This window comes from Sebastes umbrosus, chromosome 10 (assembly GCF_015220745.1).
Source record: "Sebastes umbrosus isolate fSebUmb1 chromosome 10, fSebUmb1.pri, whole genome shotgun sequence".
In the NCBI taxonomy this organism is placed as follows: Eukaryota; Metazoa; Chordata; class Actinopteri; order Perciformes; family Sebastidae; genus Sebastes; species Sebastes umbrosus.
In genome coordinates, this window is record NC_051278.1 from 5,705,949 (window position 1) to 5,721,619 (window position 15,671).

At 41.7% G+C, this 15,671-nt stretch overlaps 1 protein-coding gene across 12 annotated transcripts in view; it reads left to right on the plus strand.

The window, feature by feature from the left end:
- Positions 1 to 15,671, plus strand: part of LOC119495442 (mitogen-activated protein kinase kinase kinase kinase 3-like) — a 52,354-nt gene that overhangs the window by 21,831 nt on the left and 14,852 nt on the right. For 4 of the 12 annotated variants that reach the window (XM_037781879.1, XM_037781880.1, XM_037781887.1 and 1 more), the window contains exons 12-19: positions 596 to 712; positions 1,104 to 1,178; positions 3,638 to 3,716; positions 3,812 to 3,870; positions 6,422 to 6,484; positions 9,923 to 9,975; positions 10,693 to 10,731; positions 12,906 to 12,980. In XM_037781879.1, coding sequence (XP_037637807.1) covers positions 596 to 712; positions 1,104 to 1,178; positions 3,638 to 3,716; positions 3,812 to 3,870; positions 6,422 to 6,484; positions 9,923 to 9,975; positions 10,693 to 10,731; positions 12,906 to 12,980 — 560 coding nt within the window. The remainder of the gene's footprint in view (positions 1 to 595; positions 713 to 1,103; positions 1,179 to 3,637; positions 3,717 to 3,811; positions 3,871 to 6,421; positions 6,485 to 9,922; positions 9,976 to 10,692; positions 10,732 to 12,905; positions 12,981 to 15,671) is intronic. The other 8 variants (XM_037781882.1, XM_037781890.1, XM_037781889.1 and 5 more) reach the window with 5 other exon arrangements.

Consider the following 15,671-nt stretch of genomic DNA (forward strand, 5'->3'; position numbering starts at 1 on the left):
AAATCTGGCCCAAATTTCACATGATGGATAACAGTCCATATTAAGTCATAGTCATAGCGCCACCAAAGATCTATTCTACTCAACATACACAGCAACATAACATACATTTGTACATAGTGGACGCGGGAAGTGGTACACAATTTGTGTCTGACGGTCACAGAAGTGCACAGTCAACCGGCGTCCTGCCAGTACTCCCGACGTGCTTTTGTTTTTGAAGAATGTCAAACTTTATAAAAGTATGAATTCCCAGATGACTGGGTCATATATATATATATACCGGTGTGGGCTTCTGGTGGTGAAAACGTTACAATACTCGACCAACACCTCTGCAAGATGTAAACAACAGAAGCCAGATATGTGATGATATTTAATCACAAGCTGCCGGCTGTTTTCATTCATTTTCACTAACGCCACAGTGATTAGTTAGACAGCTCTGATAAGCAGTCATTTTAGTTATTTGTCAAACAAAACACCAAACATCCGTCACAGGGTCTCTCACTAGAATGATGGAATACCTTTGTGTTTTTTGATTATTGATCAAACAGTGAAAATAAGTAATTTTAACACAGCTCTCCCTCTCTCGGCTGTCTTCCAGCACCCTTTTGTGTCCCAGCCTCTCAGCCGGACGCTGGCGATAGAACTGCTGGACAAATCCAACAACCCCGACCACAGCACCTTCAACGACTTTGATGATGACGACCCTGAACCAGAGGTAACCTTTGACCTTCTCAGGTTTTTGCTTTCAATGTCATGAAGCTTGCAGACGGGTCAACAAAAAGTACTGATTATGTTTCTGCTGGATCTTTTCCTTCCTCTTCAAATCGTGCCCTTCTCTCCCCGTCAACCTCAGGCACATGTGACTCATCTTTCTGCTCTTTGTCCTTCCCCTCCTCCCTCTTTCCTTTCCTTTCCTTGCCTCCTCTGTGCTCTTTGCTCCTCTCTGTTTTCTACTTTCACTCTTCTTCTCTTTTCTTCTTCCTCTTCTCTTCCTCCTTGTAGCACTTCTCCTTTCTCTCTACCTTTCTCTTCTCCTTCTTTCTCCCTTCCTTTTTTTTCTCTCCTGTCTTCTTGTCTCCATCCCTCATCCTCTACCTCCTCCTCAGTTTAAGTACAGGGGTCATTTCCTACCCATAAGCCCCGGTGCTCGGCGTGCACCTCGTTTCGCGGCCCGTAGGAAGGTACCAGTTTGGGCTGCGGTGTCTGCAGTGATGTCATTCTAACACAAACGATGCTGTCTGTTGTTTTTTTTCTCTTGGAGGAGGACCACAGAACTGAATGAATAGAAAGTCACTTCCATTCAATTCAGTGTCTACTGGTGCTGTCATGGAAACTGGCATTGGCATGTCATTTATCAGACGGCTGATGGATTACCACGGCAGCTGTATAATTAGTTCAACATGCCAGTGAGCACTGGTATTTAATGTTTCATCAGCTGGTGTGGTTAGTTTTATATAACCATGAGATTACAATTATAATCACTTACCTTTTATTAAAAATTATGTAATATAGTCCATTTTAAAGCATTTCACTGACTTACACATAGATGCATGTTTTGGTCTGATGAAGAACACACTGCCATTGATTTTAGTATGGCTGTAGTGGTGTTTCACGTTCAGAAATACGCTTATTTGCTTTCTTGCCAAGAGTTAGATGAGAAGATCGATACCACTCTCATGTCTGAGGGGAAAACAGCCAGTCTGACTCTGTCTAAAGGTAACAAAATCTGCCTTCCAGCTACTCTAAATCTCCCTAATTAACCTGTTATATCTATTGTTATTTTTATCCATTCAAAACCCAAAGTGTAAATTCTTGGAGGGTTATGTGCTGATTTGGTTATCTTTGGACAGAGCCAGGCTCGCTGTTTCCAGTCTTTATCCTAAACTGTAGCCTGCTGACTATTACTTCAATATGTCAAACTATTCCTTTAATTTCTATGTAGCTGTAAGTAATATTACAACTTATAGTGAAACATACTGGCCACTAAAAAATTGCTCACTTCCATGACAGCATTATTGCCATCTTGGCTAAACCAGCAGATCACTAAATGTGGGCTGCTTTCATTCTGGTTCTGTGACGGTTGGCCCATAAAGAAGCGACTTAGTTCATGAAGATGGCTACCAAAGAGTGACATCATCACACTCTATAATGATATATAGAATATATATATATAGAATAATGCATCTAAACCAACGTCCAGGTCAAATTGTATGTGTATCGTATCGTCCTTGACCCGCTGAGTTGGGCGAAAGCGCACCACTGTAAAGGAAAAGGGTTCGATGGATTTATAGCACAAGAAAAAATTAGAGCGTCATTGTGAAACGGAATGCGTGATTAAAAATACAATTTGATTAATAGCCCAGCCCTATGACATTGTTTGTTTTTGTCCACTTAAGCAGGCAGAGTAGGTAGGAGGTAGAGTTTCTCTTATTGAATAAAAACCTGACCTCAGTTTAAGGAGCTTTTATGTTCGGTAAAATATTTGAACAGCAGTGGTACAGTAAAGGCTGCCCATCATTTACACCAAGCTGCTTAAAATAGACGCTAAGGATTGTTTTACACAGCTCGGATTAAAAGATCAAACTCTTGACTCTCCATTTGGCCGTTTGGTAACGCAGGATACAGATTGTGTTTTGAAAAGGGTGGAGAGCCCTCACTCAAATATGTCACCTATGGAAGCCATCTTCATCTACTGTAGCTTTGCCATTACAGGTACTAACCATGAGTCGTGTGTTATGATGATGAACTTCATTACGTCTGTAAGAGGTGGTTTTATATTGATGAATCTATGAGCGGATCTGTGCTACAGGTGTGGCTTTGAGTCTCGGTTTGTCTTCTTTCAGTGCGTTATGTTACCAGCATGGTTTGAGGTTGCTGTGTTTTTAGCTTTTCTACAGGGATGAATTTACATGTTAAGATTAAATACTGAAGACGTAGTCGAGTCCAGTAGAGTTTGAATACACTTATTATGGTTTATTAACTTTTTAAACCTTTTAGCTTAGGTTGTACAGATTTTAGGGATATGAAGATTTTGAAGATACTTCAAGAAATTACATCACAATAAGCAAAAAAAACAACAATGTAGGCATTGCTGGAGCATTTCTATCGCAGAGTTCAAAGGATTAACCTCCGTTATCTCTAAAGGAGACCAACAACTAGCATCACATAGACTCAAGGTATTTTAAATGGTCATGGCATGGTTGGGTTAGAGTGCAGGTCAGTGGATAAAGTGAAGACTGTTGGTGTCAGCTGTTCGCCACATGGGTCACCTTTATTAAAACATGTGTGATCGAGGCTCTGCAAGGCAGTCAGAGACTAAGAAGCTCCTCTAGCGTATATGTATAGAGGGTATGTTACCTTGCAGAGACACAAGGGGACAGACTCAGGAGAAACGCTGCTGTCGTTTCCAGGGAAGGTTTGTGTTTTCCGTCGGCTGCGTTGCTATGTTTTGGTTGTCTGGTTGCAGAGTGCGGCTGCCTGTTTTGCTGTGTCATCAAATCCGACCCACAGGAAATAGCAGAGGGATTAGTTTTTTTTTCTTTTTAAAGCCTATTGTAATCTTTCTCAAGTGTTAACTACTTCACTGTGTATATTCTTTGAACAGCTATTTGATTGTGTGTGTGTTTCTCTTTCCTGATAGTCTCCGGTCTCTGTTCCTCACCGTATTCGCTCCACCAGCAGGAGCGCCAGAGAGGGAAAGACGCTGTCAGAGATTAACTGTGAGTTCACACACAAGTTCAGCGTGAACAGATACATCTTCAGTCAGAAAGCTCCCTAAACGCCCTCTGTTTTCACCCCTCTCTCTCTTCCTCAGTTGGCCAGGTGAAGTTTGACCCTCCACTGAGAAAGGAGACAGAACCTCATCATGAACCGGTGAGTTATTATCTGTGGCGTATGTTTGTGTGTGTGTGTGATAGAGTGAACGTACGTGTGTGTGTGTGTGTGTGATTGTCACTTCACCAGTACCAGCATGGCCGATCCTCACCTACTTACAGGAGGCACCCCCGACCGATCCATGTTGTTGTCAATCTGTGTTGAACCAAACATGAAGCCCATCCACATAGTTCACTCTGGTGGTTTCTAAATTAAGGCGTTTTAAGCAGTGATGTCCTGATCTATGGCCGCCACGGTTCAAAAGTCTTTTAGCGAGTAGGGTCGACATCAGATTGATTGAGATCAGAGCGTCTCCTGTAGGGTCAGAGTGAGGGGCTTAGATACCCAGAGAGAGCTCAGAGTGGAACCGCTGATCCTTTGCTTTGACATGCTAAATGCTACACTGCGTGGCTGGGGAGAAGAACACCTCCTGCCACCCAGACTCAGACCTGGAGAAGCAGCAGAAAGTGGACGTCTGGATGTATAAAACAGTAACGGACTCCCTTCTGTCTCTGGCTTGGTGGTGACACTGACTGACAGCAGCCTTCAACGCGCCGTTCTTGCGATAGTGTCTTCTTATTTACATGGATGGATGGACACATATCTACCAGGATAGATAGAAATGTAACGGCAGTTGTATCCTTGCCTTTATACCTCCGCGCCGACGACAGCCGTGATACGATGTCGGTGGTCAAAGGTCAAGGTCGCTGTGACCTTACGTGCGTATCATTCGTATTGTGATATTTCGGGAACACCTTGAGCAAATCTCTTCAAATTAGGCACAAACATCCACTTAGACTCAAAGATGAACTGATTAGATTTGGGTCAAAGGTCACTGTGACCTCAAAACACGTTTTTGGCCATAACTCAAGAATTCATACGCTAATTATGACAATTTCACAGAAATGTCTAATAGGGGTGTAAATCACCAGTTTAATCGTGATACGGTATTATATTGATTCTTTGGACAACGACACGATATAGAAGGGATAATGTACAGCAAGGCAGGTCATTGTTGTGAAAGAAACCTGACAGGGCGATGCCGACGCAAAGTGCTTCATCGCCCTGAGGGGGTTTATTTCACAACAATGACCCGCTCGCTGTATATTATCCAACTTATTACACGGCTACTTACTCAAGAAATCAAATATTTGACAAAAAAAGGGTCTGCCAGAGTCCGACATCAGAACTGCACAACTGTACATCCTAAATGAAAAACAATCTATGCTTTTTAATGAAAAGAATACATATAAAGTGGGAATTTCAAAATAAAAGTTCATCTTAATGATGACAAAATGTATTGATGTTTGCATCGATATATTGGATTGATCATTGAATAGATTTATCAATCCAGATCGATGTATCGTTACACCGCTGATGTCAAACAGGATGAAATGATGTGGTGACAGACATGGATGTAAACTGCAACTTGACTGGTTGGCGGAGGCGGTGAGCCGGTAATTCTAGTTGTTAGAGTGAGCACTGGCCTCCAAAAAAAAATATATACTGTTTGAGGCGTAGTTGCTTGTTAATTTGATTTTCTAGGAACTAAAGCTGGTTCTGCCATTGCCCATCACTTCTAGAGCTGCTGAAAGGAGCGTTTGCTTGTGGACAAATGGGATGGTGTAGGGTGCATGCGCGATCACAGCGTCTTGTTTAAAGTCCTCCCTTCCATCCCACTTTTTCTGTCCTTCCTTTGCACTTTGAAATTCCTTTTTTTTATATTCCTCCTCCCTTCAAGTTGGTGGAGAAAGTCCTAATCTGAAATCTATTTATCTATCAAAGCGACATTCACCTACATCCATCCGTTTGTCCTTCAGTTTCTGCCCTCTCCTTGACAGTAATATAATCACATGGGGTCACTCTCTGTCTTGCTGACCGGTGTGGTTTTCAGCCCTCCAAGATCCATCCATCCATTCACGGGTACGGTGCTATATGTAGCACTTTAAAATCAATAAATCATCACCACATTAATATTGTATATATTATTAATATTAATTACTGATTAGCAGCAGCATTTCGTGGCATTTTTACTCAACAGAGACTCAGATGGTGCAAAGAGTCAGTGGCTGGAATAACATGATTAACCTCTTGTGTAATATTAAGCAAAAAACAAAGCACTCGGGAGGCTGGATTAAGGTAACACGTGGTCCTATATCAAAGAAATACGACCAACTGGAATAAGACAGAGGCTACTAATTTGTTTACAAAGCTATCAATGTTAATTTTTTAATTTTCATGTAGCACCAATGTATATTAATGACATTTATTCATGTTTTTTCTGATTTTTAAACTCACATCTACAGTTGACTCCATCCCTACCTCCCACAATCTATCCCCCGACTCATCCCCCTCCCTCAGATTAATATTCCAGTATGTCCCTCCTCCTCTGTCTTGCTGATCTACGGACTTTAGAGCCCATTTTGGCCTTAATCCATTTTTCATCCATCACCCTCTTTCTTGCATCAGTGTCTCCGTTGCTCCCCGTTCCCTCCATCAGTCCAGGTTAATGTATTAACTGAGGTCTCTCTCGCTCTGTCTTGCTGACCAGTGTGAATCTGAGCCCTATCTGGACTGTGTTGAGGAGCTCTACTATACCGCGAGATCTAATCTGGTAGTACTCTTTCTATCTGTCTCTCTCTCTTTCGGCCTCGCCCTGTCCACCTACACTTTTCTTTTTAATCTGTCTTCATTTCTTTAACCTTCACCTACGTCTTACTCTCTCCATAATATTTCTCTTTCATTCTTAATCGGTTTCTGAAGGACAAGTCCTTGTCCTTCCCTTTTGGCTCTCTTGCTTTCTGAGCCTTTGCCGTCTCTCTTTTATTTATTTTATTTTTTTCATTTCCCAGAGTTCTGAATGTTTTGGCTGCTCCGTGTCTAACATGTATTTTTGTTCATTTCTACAGTTTTTGTTCCGTCTATTCTGGTCCGTCCATCTGTTCCTCTTCATTCTGTTCTTCTCTTTCCAGCCTTGGCTTCTTGCCTCACTAACTGGTGTTGTGGTTGTCATGGTGATGGTGGTCCTTGGTGATGGTGGTGTTGTTGTTCTTTGCTGTTTTCAGATACACACATACACACAAAAAAACGCTACAATCAATCAAATCAAATCTTGTTTTTAGTGTTAGATATGAAATGTGTTGTAACGCACACATACACACATTAAGAATGTTCCTAACGACTAATCTTAGTTTAGACTTAGACTACTCGACTACTCTAAAAGTAAGAAAACCCTCAGAAAACACTCAATATTGTCTCTGAGGAAGGGATGCTAATTTAGATTTTTTCTTTTTAACCAATAACTGACCCTCGTTAACCGATTATTAACCGTTAACTGATTAAAATAAGCTATTTGTAGTGCCTAACGAGCCGCCCAGCTGCAACGAAAAGCCGATGCATAAACAGATTAAATCCATCATTTATCACCAGCTGCAGTGTATGAGCGAAACAGACAACTGAGTCCCCAGTTCACTAGACTGGGAGAGTTACTGTAGCAACCATGACGCTGCGTGTATTGTCCCAATAAGTCTCCGCCGCATCATGTAGTTAAGATGCAAGGTTATCAGCTGTGTGTCTGCCCGGTGTAACGTTAGCGACAAACCGTGTGTGTTCGTGCTGCGTTCACAGCTGTAGCATTGCTGGTGGCTTCGTGCTCGCCGTTGTCACACACATACAGTCTGTCAGTGTGGCGTAACGTTAGCGAGTGTGCGACAGACAGTGTTTATGTGTGGCGGCGGTGAGTGTGAGGTTGTTGGTGGAGTTATAGCTGTGAACGGAGCAGTGCAGTGTGATTACAGTTTATTTGTTGGTGAATAAATGCTACAACTCCTTAAGACCCGAGCCAACTTCCCTTATCTGTAACAGCGGCTCAGACTCTCTTAAGGTGGGCTGTTAAGGTGGACCAGCTATTCTCCTTTAAGAGACAAGTACTCCCCGGAGTTTTGCTCAGCTTTTTAGCAATTTTTTAATATTTCTTTTAACCATTTAACTTGTTGTTTAACTGTCATTGTTAAAATTAGTAGCTAACGGATGCTCTTTTTTTATAAAAAGTTTGCACGCTTGCCTATGTTAGGAAGATTTGTAATATTCACGTTCTGTGTGAACATATTCATGACAAAAACAACAGTTTGAAAAAATATATTGACGTGAATTAATCGCACGTAAAACAATGCCCCCTCATGTGTAAAGTTTAGCCGACTAGCGAGGCTAGCAACGTTTAATCAACTAGTCGACTAATCGCGTACATCCCTAACGAAGGTCAGAGGTCAGATTCAATCATAGGGCTGCACTTCTGAAGGCTGGTAGTGACTCAGTGCTTTGCTCAAGGACACTTTGAACTCAGACATTCCTACTCACAACATTTATAAACACACACACACTCAACCTTTTAACCTTCTCTGTATTCTACCTGATATTTGTCTGATATTTCTCTCTACAGACTGTGTCTCTCTTCCGTGCTTTACTGCTTATATGTTCTCTAACCTCTTACGTCCTGTAGTTGACCAGAGCAACGAGGCCTTTTCGTGTGTGTGTGTGTGGTTGCGTGCGTGTGTGTGTGTCTGTATGATGGTTGTGTCTGTCTGTCCGTTTGCACTTTGTGCGTTTCCCTCTGCACGCTTGTTGCGTCCTGTCATCATCATTAAAAGTGTTTATGTGCACGATGCTGCATTCACATTGTGGCTTCTGATGTCATATTTCATGATATCGCCCCCCGTGGACTCTCTATTTGGCCACTTAGATACCCAAAGTGTGCCAAATGGGTTTTCTACCTCTTGAAAGAGAATCTGGCTTTAAAATACTACTGATATCCACTACAGGAGGCTATGTGCACACAATGGAGCCTTTGGCTATGACATGTACCCTGTGCATCATCACATTCTACCATTGTGCACAGTATAAAATCAATAAAAAGACAACTAAATTGTATAATTTTGACTCCAAATGGAGTACTTTTATTATAATAATGAAATATGATCACGTAAAACTTAGATAATAACAAAGAAGATCAAAAAAAATGTAAATAAGATCACAAAAAGAATCCAAAGTCAAGGATGTACATGTGTACAAAAATATTAAAAAGTAAAAATACTATTTCTTGTGCGTTAATTTTGTATCTAAAATATTGAAATCATTGCCAAACAATGTTTGTGTTTGGACAAATACACTTGGAGTGTTGTTTTAGTAGCGTTAAGGCCTCGTCTTTTAGAAACAATTCAGGAAAAAAAGACCACCACAGCATTTTATGAAGTTTCTAAAGGCAGTGTTTTAACACACAGATCAGCCGAACCCAGCACCAGGTCCATCGGGTAAAAGAGGTTAACTATTCGGTACAGCCCTGTTACATTAGTTTGTGTAGTTACAGCTTAAAAACAAGCCCTTATCACAACTAGCGCATCCACTGCGCTGGTATTTTCTCATCAGATTAGATTAGTAGCTTAATAAACTAGCGAGCTACAGCTGATGAAATCTGCTAACTGTAGTTGACATCTCAGCTTGCAAAATGTTTTATGCTTACGTTTTCTAGCCTTTCCTTCATTTTTGCTCTCTTCTTTTGTGGGTGCTTTCACCTCTCTGGGGCGTAAATGTGTCAACCTGCTGTCCTTCTTACTTCTTCTGATAAAGGTGCAGCTTTTATTGTATCAGCTAATGGTTAAATATCTACTTTCTCAAGACTATGAAGACAAGAGATTATTCCTGTTGAGGCTAGCATCTTATTATTAATCTGTATTTTTAGGCCACAATGTGAACTCAGCAGGAGTCAAATGTATACACATAGACATGTACACATTAGCCATACACTCACTGTGTGTGGTTATGAAATGAAGGGAGATATTATTATTTCTTGCAGCCACCACGGCCGCTACAGTAGCAGTCCCCTGCAGTAATCTCACTATTGAACGGGGTTACAGTATAGTCACTATTTCAATGTGGTTGATTGTAGCCCGAGATCTCCAGCCTTGTTTATGTCCCTGGAGAAATCAAATACAGTAGCACCTCTTTAAATGAGCCAGTTATGAAGTCACAGGAGTAACACAGTCTGTTTGTCTTGTAGGACCTGCAGTTGGAGTACGGACACGATTCACCAAGTCTAATGGGAGGAAACAAGTAAGTCACTTCCTGTCCTTTTATCTCTCTCTTATTGTCCTTTTTACACAATGTCTTTCTCTTTTCCTTCAGTCCACAACCTTGAGGGAGGTTGTGGACTAAGAGACAGGGAGAGTTTTCATGCTCTAGGTTTGATGATTTATTCATAATTTCAGCTTCTGTAAGCTGTGTGTTCGTGTGAGCGTTCTGCTTTCAGGTGTGCTTTGTAAGCAGACAGCTCAGGGTCAGATCAGGGCAAATTATTTCACAAGCATATACATTTCCAGTCTTACTGAATAAATTATTAATATTATTAGATATAATTATTCAATGTATCATCATACAACGGTTCGTGTGATATCTTACTAGAAGTTTTTCCAAATTTTTCGTGCGTTTTCCTACGAATGTCCAGCAACAAATTCCATCTTCCCAGGAAATATGTTGGTTAGGTTTAGGCAACAAAATTACCTAGTTATGTTTAGGAAAAGATCATGGTTTGGGTTAAAATTAGGGCTGTCAAAGTTAGGGGGAGTCCCTTGACCTCTGACCTCCAGATATGTGGATGTAAATAGGTTCTATGGGTACCCACAAGTCTCCCCTTTACAGACATGCCCACTTTATGATAATCACATGCAGTTTTGGGGCAAGTCATAGTCAAGTCAGCACACTGACACACTGACAGCTGTTGTTGAACTGCCTGAATTATTTTTCTTCTCTCTTCCCTTCTCCGTCAAACAGGAGTCTTCTCAAATCTGTGGAGGAGGAGCTGAAGCAGAGGTAAGTCCGACCCGTCTCATATCCTGATTCACTCTTGATTTGCTGGTGTTCTAACCACGCCCCCACCCATCAGCCAATCATTGTTAACGGCAGTGACTAATCGGGCCAATCACACGCAACTAACGCTGTTGTAATGACTTCAGGCTGTCACTGCTCGCAGCGTTTTTGGATTCTTCTGGGTTTTATTTTCCCTCTGCGGCTTGCTTCACGCTTTGATGTCATCAGGAGATGGCTGCGCTTCATAGGAGCTTCCTGCAGAGCATGGCTTACAGACACACACACTAACACACACACACACACACACACACGCGCGCGTGTATATACAGTTTTCCAGCCAAAGCTGCAGTACTTTTTACTGGCAGGTCTGTGGAGACCTTTTTCTTGCCCCAGAGATGATGATGATGATCCACCGTGCTTTGCTGTTTTCTATGAGACAATCTCATACGACAAATGTGCTGCAAATCCTTAATGTGTTTAAGCCAGATCTGCTGAATCAATGCTTCACGTAAATATGATCTAGATAATGTTAAATTAAGTAAAGTATTGTATTCTGTAAGACTGTTTTGGCGACACAATTCAAATGTAGTTTCTTTAGTTTAAGTTGTTTTTGTCTCCTTTGGTGGACAGAGATGGTCGTAGAGAGTAGAGGACAGTGAACTCGTTTCAGTCTTTGAGGTTATATTATCATTACATCTCCTGTTTCACAAAACAGTCAGTCACTAGTTTACAGACCTGGGTGCATACAGTTTTTTTTTAGTGTATAGAAGTGCCAGGTTTGGTAGTTAAACATCTGACTTTGGCTTTTTCTAGTTTCTTGTTTTGTCACAGCAGTTTTTTAAATCTAAAGCTGGGCGTACACTGTACGATTTTACCCCGGTTCTGGCCCGAATTTTGAGCCGCACGACTCATTTTAGAGTCGGACTGAATTTCAGCTTTGTCAGGCGTCACGTTTCGTGCAAAGTAGAGGGGGGGACCGAGGACCGATGACCGATTAACTCCTCCCGACCGGCCATCAGACGAATTTCTGACATGTCAGAAATTTTGGTCGGCTGTCCGCAGGATAAAACATCTCGATCACCGACTTGTTGCTGGCGGTTAGTTTAGGAAGCGCTTGATTTGATGTGCAGCGTAGTTTTCTATGAGCGAAGCGCGCATTCGAAACAATCAATATCGCAGGCGATCACAAGCCAAACTCGTGATTGCGATTAATATTCGATTAATTGTGCAGCCCTAATAGAATGTGCAGGGAATGAGAGTTAGTGTCAGTGGGGGTCCCGGGCCTTGATGATACAGATGCAGATATTTCCCATCATAAAACTTTCAGTGGCTCAAAAGGCAGGATCCCCTCCCCTTCCTGGTAGACTTTTACTGTGAAACATCTGCAGGAAGTGTTGACGAGTTCATTGTTCATTGACGAGTGCTTCAAAAGTAAATCAAAAGCGTGGCGAGTGAGGGAGATCAGTATTTCTGTTCAACAGCAAATGGAAACAGAGGTGTCTTACTAAAGCGTGATTAAATATACTGATAAAACAGAAAGTCAGGATGTTGCTAATATCCAAGCCAATTCCAAATAATGAGATGAATAAATATGTGAGAATTGACAGGATATAAAGTTGCTATGAATTGACTGATTTAGAGGTTACGTCTAGAGGAGTGTGTAGATCTGTGAGGACTGAACAGGTTTAAACAGAACAGAACAGCTGAGTGTCAGCGGCATGTTGTGGCTGGTTTCTTGTTGTCCCGGTTCGTAGGAACAGCCGATTAGACTGTTAAATGTGCATTATTGGTGGTTATAAGGCTCATAGATGTGGGTCAGTAGGGCTCTGCTACACCCACTAGTAGGTTTTGTCATGTATTCACATGGTCGATCACAGAAAGAAGGAATAAAAGAGCGACCTCTAGAGAGACATTCACCGATTTATTGATGTTGTTGGGGGATACCCAGGGTTCAAGGGTCAGTGGTAGTTTGTGGATAAAGCTTCACTCAGATTTCCCTCCCCTGTCCCTTCTTCTTCCTCCTCCTCCTCCTCCTGTTGTCATCTCCTCCTGTACCTCCTTTGCTTGCTCCCTTAATCTCTCCCTGCCTCAATCCTCTATTTCTGCTCTCCTTCTCCCACCCCTCCCTTCTCCTTTCTTACCCACCTCCCTCCTCCTATCTTCACCTCCTCTCCCAGGGGCCATGTGGCACACTTAGGGGATGATGATGATGAGGATGATGATGGTGCAGATGATGATGAAACTCACACTCAGTAAGTCCTCTCCCAGTCGTAGAAGTGGAAGCCTCTCCTCATCTCGCTTTCTCTCCCCCATCCGTTCCTCGTTTTCAAAGAGGGGAAGGATGAGGAAGAGGAGTAAGACGAGGTGGAAGGCTTCCTGTCTTCGCCACAGTTTCATCAACGCATTTCTATGCAGCTCACCCCACCATCACGCCACGTATGCCACCTGTGTTTGTGTGTGTTCGCTGTGCCATTACTACTGTCTTGTCGTGTGAAGTTTAATATCTACTAACAATAACCCAGTAACCCTAAAATCCCTCCTGGAAGAAGTTTCGTTTATTTTTCAGTTATTTCTATATTTTACTTCGATAGATACACAGGGACAGAGAATAACTTCAGCCATGAGTAGGGTTAAACACCACGGCATTAACGAGAACATCGTAGCTATGTATAAAATTCTTGTCGTATCATGAAATTTAGTTTTTTGATTCATGAAATATGAGTTCTGGGTGTAGTTCCGATTCTTAGATAACTGATCCTCATGACCTTGGTATCTTATCTGCTGTTGTCTTGTTTCGTTCTCCACGTGCATCGCCATCTGTGTGCCTCCTTGCTGTGTGTGTGTGTGTGTGTGTGTGTGTGTGTGTGTGTGTGTGCGTGCATCCACGCTGTCCTCTCCTGCCTCTATAAAACTGTATATTTGGCGTCCAGCCTCATCCCCTCGTTGTGTAAAAGCCAAATGTCTGCGGCGGACCGGAGCGTTTTTTCTTTCTAGTCATATATTTTCTACTGCAGTCAGAAAGGCTGCAGTACTTATCGCACACCGTACAGTGACTGCAAAAATAGAAAGATATAGTGTAAAGTGGAATCAGAGCAACGGTTCCTGGCTATAAACATGTTGAATAAGCTCACGTTTTATGGCTAAAATCACTTCAGTAAATAAACCATTTGAGGTGTTCAATCGCACTTCAAACTTTGTGCTCAAGCAGCTCACTCCCAACTCGTCAAATACGGCAGCTTGGTCAGTGGCCCTATGCTAGGGATGTCACGGTGAGGACATTTCCCTACCAGCTAATAAACGTGTTGCACCAGTGATCATTAACACCGCTGTTAACGATTACACCGGACATTTTACAAGAAGAGATGACGCTCAATATCTGTAGAGTAGGGCTGTCAAAGTTAAAGTGATAATAACTTTATACAAATTGAAGCGTTACTGACGTCAGTTATGAATGTTGTCGTTACTACCGCATTGCATTATGGGATATCTATGCACCCAGTGTTGCATACTGTAATATTTCACCATAAATAGAATGCAATTCGCGTACTAGTGGTTTTGTATATACTTAAAAATCTCCCATACTGTTTTAGAGTACTAAATAGCATGTTAGTGTGGAATTTCGGACGTAACCAATGTATGCATATAACAAGCGGAAATTGACAAGTCCAAAACTGACACTAGAGTGTTACCTAGAGCGTCGTAGTTTGAAGCGAAGGGCCACTGACCAAGCTGCCGTATTTGATGAGTTGGGAGTGAGAATGTGTTGGCTCAAGTGTACCCCTCCCAAGTTGTCTATGAGGAATTACAGAAACATCGCCTCCAAATATAGGAGTTACGATTTAGCTTTTAGCAACACCTAACCCTACAGTACATGCATTTGCAGTATCATTTCAATGAAAACAAAAGTTCACTCAATTAATTATGTAGTTCACTGTCACAAAATAAAGTTTTTCTTTATTTTTTTGTTGCAGTGTAGGACCAGTAGATTGTGAAACTAACCTACCTGCTTTCTTTTTAGATGCTTTTTACCGGCATCCCCGATTTCTTACACGTCTTTAAATGCTCTCCTGACGGAGGTTCTTTGCTATTGGCCACCCACCACCATGCCACATTTCCCAACACAGCGCTTTCATTCTGCCCTTAACAAGCTAAATCACAGACTTTTTAGCAGTCCCAGCCCTGAATGTGTGAACTGTGTCAGTTACTGATGAGTTTTTATTGATAAAGTTTACATTATGGGGTTAACCTCACCCCTAGGGTGCTGGAAGGTGTGGTTCACCTAGACAGACATACCCAAAATAAATCAAGAATAGCTCCACAACTACCAGGTCTATATGCGTGATCTTGGTCTCTATGGATAGGTAAGACCTCAGAGAATTCATCCCCAGTGTGAGTAGCAGTGTGACTGTTACTATGCCTGAGTAAACTGTGATGAACCAAAGGAAAAATTTAATTTTTATCCTTGACTAAAATGTTTTCTAGATTAGACAGTGGATAACACCATTATAGCAAGAGATGCCACTGAATTCATTCAGCAACTCCTTGACTACAACTGTGCCAAAGCAGATATAAATAACACAAAGCACATAGATTCTACAAAGGTTTTAGTAAGTATAGGACCAGGCAGACTCTCAGTTTGGCCACTTGGATACCCAAAGTGTGCCAAATGGGTTGAAATGGAATCTGGCTATAAAATACTACTGCTATCCACTACAGGAGGCTATGTGCACACAATGGAGCCTTTGGCCATGACATGTACCCTGTGGATCATCACATTCTACCATTGTGCACAGTATAAAATCAATAAAAAACAACTAAATTGTATAATTTTAACTCCAAATGGAGAAGTTTTATTATAATAATGAAATATGATCAAGTAGATAATAACAAATATGATCAATAACAGTGTCAAAAAGATAACAAAAAAAGAATCCAAAGTCAAA